This window comes from Artibeus jamaicensis, unplaced genomic scaffold, assembly GCF_021234435.1.
Source record: "Artibeus jamaicensis isolate MK-2021 breed Jamaican fruit bat unplaced genomic scaffold, CSHL_Jam_final scaffold_754, whole genome shotgun sequence".
NCBI lineage: Eukaryota > Metazoa > Chordata > Mammalia > Chiroptera > Phyllostomidae > Artibeus > Artibeus jamaicensis.
This window is the reverse complement of record NW_026522054.1, coordinates 515,501-521,500: the sequence shown is the minus strand read 5'-3', so window position 1 is coordinate 521,500 and position 6,000 is coordinate 515,501. Positions and strand designations below refer to the sequence as shown.

Below are 6,000 nucleotides of genomic sequence, written 5' to 3'. Positions count from 1 at the left end.
TAGACTGTTCTCTTTTCTCGCAGACCGTAAGACATGTGTATTAGGGTGATCATTTATCTGGGGCACCTGCTGTTGCTCACATGCGTGTGGTCCACACGAACAGACACGCCTGTCCCCAGGGTGGCAGCAGCTCGAGCTGGACGACGCTTGTGAGTAGCTCGGCTCTGACTCGCGCCTGAGCCAGACGGTGGACGAGTGGCATCGGGGGGCAGCCAGCAGACTCCCGGCCCCTCTCTGGGTGTCAGCGGGGTGCCTGGGCCCCCGCTGCACGCAGCGGGGGTACGGCTGTCCTGGCAGGTGCGACCCGCTCCGTCAGCGATGCTCGAGCCCGCAGCTCACCGGTTTTTCAGTGGTTTAGGATACAGAGTAAATACCCAGAAAGGCTTAAGGGGCAAAAAAAAGACTGAGCTTTGACTGATTTCAAGATAGATTCTACTTTTTCTACTTGAATCATCTTCCTAGCTGGCATAATCTGTATTTAAATACTATTTCAAATTAAAAATATTAGTCATTTTGTGTCCTAAACAGACTGAAATATTTGAAAGTTGTATTTGTGATATAACCTTATTTTACATGGTTAAAAATAACTTGCTATTAACTATGGAGTTCTCCTGTTAAAATTTCTTCTATTGTTGATACTAAATGGGAGAACCTGTCAATGGAATTCTTTTGTGAAGATACATTACTTCTAAATTTTGAGGGGTTTTTTTCCCCAGTGGTCCTTGTCTTTCTAAAGTGGTACATGTATTAGTGGAAGATAGTTTCACGGTGGGTCTTTTGCTTTTTTTAGTCTTCTCAGTGGATCAACTACCTCAAGAGAGACAGGCCCTGGCAGAGGTAATGTTACAACATCGAATTCAGACAGTGGGAGAGTATAGTCCAGCAGTAAACAAGGATATCAGCTTTTTATAATTTTGATTTAATCTAAATCTTAAACTCCTTAAAACGTACTATTAAGTTACTATAATTTAAAGTGCCTAAAGTTAGTTTAGAAACATTGTTTAAAAGACATGGTGTAGCAACAGTACAATAAGACTTTTAAGTTTGGTGTAGTCCCAGATTCTTCTATGTACTGATTTTTAAATATACGCGCCATTCAAATATTAATGGAGTAGAACCAGTCAACAAAAAGAATGGGGTTCAGTCCATGGTTGCTGACCTAGGGCATGTCACAAGCCTTAAAATCCTGTCATTCTTTCTCATAATACTCTATTCTTCTGATCATTTTTGCAATATTCATTGAAAATCACAGGCAAAAAGTATGGAAGAAGTAATAGGCTCTATATTTTTTAATAAAAGAAATTTCCTTTTATGGTCACAAGACATTTTCATTTCTTTGCTGTGCACCCTTAATGCAAGAATCGCAACAGAACACCACGGGAGAGTTCTCTCTCGCTGCTCCTGTGGACACGCCTACTCAGGAAGTGAACGAGGCAGTTACAAAGCCGCAGAAGGCCGCGATGGGGGGAGGATGGGGGGCCTCCCCCGGACAAGTCCCGGCAACTGAGGCTGACCCCGCTGCCCAAGCAGACCCCCGCCCTCTGTGCCCCTTCCCAGACGGCACATGTCTCATGAGGAAACAAGCAAATGACTCAACAGACACCTGGGAAACATTGATAACCAAATTTTAATGAACTTTTACTACAAAGAACTTCAGCGGGGTGGTGGGGGGGGAGATAAAGTTCAGTGATCTCTTAGTAAACATTTTCAGTGTAACAGTCCTTGCGACCAGACAGACACTTTAAAAAATCAGGCTTATAAACACAGTTGCTCTGCATTCGGCTGGCACACACTAAAAACGGTAATAAATGGAAATACGTGTTCTTATAGCATTTCCACAGGAAATGTTCGTATTTTCCAAGACAGACTAAATCATTTAACAGTTACATACACTACATTAACTAAAACACAGGTATTTATTGCACATTTCAAAGTTGGAAGGGGGGGCTGTAGCTTACAGGGTGATTGATTTTTATTTGGGGGGGACATTTTTTAATTGTTTGGCTCAAAAATGCAGACTGCCAGGGCAGCTTAATTCTAAAAACTAGCTTTATTTAAATTTTTGGATTCTGAAGACTGTAATGAATAGTGCAGTCCACCTGCTCTCAGACCGGAAGTCGGGGGGTGGGCTACGGGCTCTGTTTCAAGGCCTGGGAGGTGTCCTGGCCACTGCCCTGCGCGGCGGGTGGGGGTTCTTCCCTGGAGCCAGAAGGCAGTAAGTCTCTTGCAGCAGGTGGAGGATAATCCTGGGGGCCGTGGGTTGGGGGTGGTGGTGGTCGGGGGCCAGGGATGAAGTACTCTCGAGGGCCAGGAGAGGTTGCCGGCCTGAAGTGAGGGTGTCCTGGCACAAACCCGCGGGGGTCGAAGGGCACATCCCGTTTTCCAGGCGGAACGCCCGGTGCGTACTCTCTTAGGCCTAGAGGCGGCCGCATGCCAGGACCTGGAAACAAAAATTGGTCGTGTGAACACACGTGCACGTGTCTGCATTTCGGTGATTCCGGGTATGTTGATCTTTCATTTCTCCCACCCCTGGAAGTCTGGGGGTGTCACCCCTCCCTTACGGGTCAGTCAGACTGAGGCCCAGCAAGTTTCAGTTACAGGCCTAGGGCCAGCCAGCCATGAAGCAACACGGGCAGGGTTAAATGTGTTTTTAAACCCTGTGTTTCCTGTGTTTCTTCTACGACATAATGTTGCCATCTGTATCTCAGAAGAGCTTGGTTTGTATTGGCAGATATGAAAAAAGGGCTTTACAAAAATGTTGATAAAGCAAATTCCATGTCTACTATTGTATCAAAATTTCAAAATCAAGGTGCCTGCCATCCTAGGAGGGCCTTCTAGCTGCACCTAATTAAATTCAGCAACATTCACCAGGTAGCTGTTACCTTCTACCTTGTCTTTAAAGCTTCTTTCCCACTCATTCCCAAGGTGGGGCATGAGGGTTCAATGTGCCTGGTATCCTAGGACCCATTTACGCTGTGTGTCTGTAGCTGCGGCCATAGGACCCCGAGCTCTCGGCAGTCGCAGTGAGTGAGATGTGCCCAGTGTGGAGCCTGGTGCACAGCCATAGACGCTCAGTAAGTGTCTGCACAAGCCATGTTCTGGCTTCCTGTGAACAGCCCCTTTCTGCCAGCTACAGGACACACTGGCTCCTTCCCATCTCAGGAGGGGATACGAGGCAGTGCCCCGTGTGCTTTAAAAACCTTCAGGAAAAAATTAAAGGGACTCAGCCAGCTTTATCTTTTGATTGCACAGCCCTGCGATAGCAACTTAAAACTGTAGTAAAGAACAGACTGAGGAGACGAGCTTTCCAAGTCAACGAGCCAATAATCATACCAAACGGTGGAGGAAAGGGCCGAGGCCCAAAAGGCCCGCAGAGTTGAGGTGGCGGTCCGTATCGAATGGGTGGTGGCACAGGGCCTCCCATGGGGGGGCTCATGAGGGGCGCCCCCGGGAAAGGAGGGGGCCCTTCTGCAGCCATGTTCACCTGCGGAGCAGAAACAGTTCGTGTTCTGAAACGCTCTAGCATGACACTCAGCAGCACCCACACCAGCACAAGATGACACCCGAGAAGCAGATGTCCGGCCCCGGCCGAGAAGCAGACCCAGAGGGAGGGACTTGGCCTTCCCGTGTTCCCACCGAGGGCACAGCAGCCAACGGGTCTCTGGGATTGTCTTATTGCAGGTCTGGACAAGTCGGAGTCCCGAGTAATTAGAAAATGAAGTCACACCACAGACACGGGGACATGTTTCTAGGGCACGTCCCTCCCATCACCACAACAGCTCGTTACCTCCCTACTGAGAATGGAGAGAACAAAGGGAATGAAAATCCATCCTCTACATGTGTAATTGCAGCCACTATTCGGAGCACCTGCGCCTGATTCTCGGACCGCTGAATGTCCAAGTGCAATTGTCTTGTTTTAAACATGAACCTGTACAGCACTGGCTAAGGTGCTGGGGTTACCAGCATGTAAAAGGCGAGGCTGGAATTCACCATCGGGTCTGCCTCCAGGCCCAAGGTCTCCCCACCCGCCTCCCTCTAACAAAGCCATTGGTCCTCTTTGAAGTCTTCCGCTGCCAAGGGGTCATGGGTCTCAGTCTAGCTGCCCTTGGAGAAGGTCTGCCGAAAGAGGTGTATTCCTGGAGTCTTGCTCTGCGGCCGGGAAGTGCTTCCCGACAGAAACGGTGTTCTGTAGGTAAGCAGGCAGGCACAGCGCCAATATTTACCTGCAGTCACCAAGTGACACTGTGTATTATGAGATGTCAGGAGATAATGACTAACCCTTCCATGGATTTTCATTTCAACCTGGGGATGCACTGTGATGCAGGATGGGAGCAGCTGTAAGAGCTGCGCCAGTAACAAGACAACAGTCTCGTGAACGGAATTTAAGGCCCACACCGGGAATGGGCAGAGGGGTCATCAGACTTCACTGTCAGCATGTTGCCTCCAGCAAGCATGCTTCTGCTACCAGGCTGTGATTTAGCTTATTCAAAGTGCCTGGTGCACCACTGGAGACAGTCTCAAACAGCAGACTTCCAAGCCCACGTGTAGTAACGATGAATTACACAATACACAATGAATTTCCTCTGCCTCAGAGCACTTAGCACCGAAGCACACAGCACAAAGGTAGAGTGACGATGCTGCACACTCTTGGTTAATTACAACGCTCTCAACAGGTTAATCAGCTAACCAAAACATACACAGGAGGAAAAAACAACCAACCATTCAGACTGCAGCGACCCAGAACCACTTCCAAGTCCAAGACCAGAGTAAGACCACACTGCCGTGCAATTTAGAGCAAAGCCATTAGTGCCCTGCACTGCATGTCCCTTCCAGAAGCACACCAAGTACAAGCCAAGTTCAGGCCTCAGCCTCTCAGTACTCACTGCTACTGGATGTTCAGCCGAAGGCGTAATGCTGGAGCCTTCCGACTCTTGGGGAACAGTGTGCTTTTTTAAAAAATAAATGACAGCACAGATATAACAACACACAGACAGGAGCTGGATGAGGCGGAGAGAGGTGCCGAAGGAAAGGAGAAGTGTTCCCTGGAATACGTACCTTGCCCTCATCCATCCCCCTGGCAGGGGAAGCACTTCTTGGGCTGCTGTTCACCATGGCAGCTGCCCCGGACCCTGGATCTGTGGAAGGCCGAGAACTGATTTAGACATATTCCGACCTTTATTCTTTGAGGAAGAATAAAAAAGTCCTCTGCCCACTGCCGCCGTGACTATAGACTCTCTGAACACACTCAGGTCCCTACCACTGGCAGGTTTCCAGAAGCCTCAGACCCCGGGGGACGAGGTAGAGGCCTGTCCACTGAACCTGGAGAAAGCACGCACGGAGCCCTGGCGTGGATCTCCAGGAGGAGTACCCAGCTGTGGACAGGTCGGGTTCACCTCTACCTGGGAAGGAACATTAAGAACAAGGCCCCAGTGCCTCTGACGGGAAATCCCACTTTACGCACGGACTTAGAGAAGTAAGATAAGAGCCTCCTGGACCGAACGGACGGCCGTAAAGCCCTCCCGCTGCAGGCCCGGCGCTGCGGCAGGGCTGGTGTTTCCAGTCCGTGCGCAACAGCTTCCACGTCTCGCTGACTGGTATAGACAGGGCTGCGCGTGGAAACACGCACAGCGTCCCACACTCTGATGCGGACTGCTGTGTGCTGCACAAATGATAAAGGCTTACGGCCACTTTCACAATATGCAAGGAAGGAGTTCCCTGGGAAGTTCATCCAAAGACAAAGGCTTGCACATCAGGGTAAAAAACTTGTAAAAAGCAAAAGCGAGAATAAATATTCATACATTTACTTACATGTAAATATATTTTACATATTTTCTTGTCTATAGTGATAATAATAAACAGATTATTTCTGTTCTAAAGCAGATCTTAAAATATGCTATTTGAAATGCTGGAAAAAACTAAGAAACCTTCTTCTCTATGTTGGACAGGCCTAAATTCTAAAATACTGTTTACATTAGAATTCTCCCGTAATAGGGGAAAAAC

At 48.6% G+C, this 6,000-nt stretch overlaps 1 protein-coding gene across 5 annotated transcripts in view; it reads right to left on the bottom strand.

Moving 5' to 3' along the window:
* Nucleotides 1-1,608: 1,608 nt before the first annotated feature.
* MIA3 (MIA SH3 domain ER export factor 3) overlaps nucleotides 1,609-6,000 on the bottom strand; it is a 40,335-nt gene continuing 35,943 nt past the window's right edge. For 3 of the 5 annotated variants that reach the window (XM_037128352.2, XM_037128353.2, XM_037128357.2), the window contains 4 exons: nucleotides 5,056-5,135; nucleotides 4,884-4,946; nucleotides 3,334-3,484; nucleotides 1,609-2,440 (listed from right to left, as the gene is read on the bottom strand). In XM_037128352.2, the coding sequence (XP_036984247.2) occupies nucleotides 2,130-2,440; nucleotides 3,334-3,484; nucleotides 4,884-4,946; nucleotides 5,056-5,135 (605 nt within the window). In that variant the 3' untranslated portion in view covers nucleotides 1,609-2,129. The remainder of the gene's footprint in view (nucleotides 2,441-3,333; nucleotides 3,485-4,883; nucleotides 4,947-5,055; nucleotides 5,136-6,000) is intronic. The other 2 variants (XM_037128354.2, XM_037128358.2) reach the window with 1 other exon arrangement.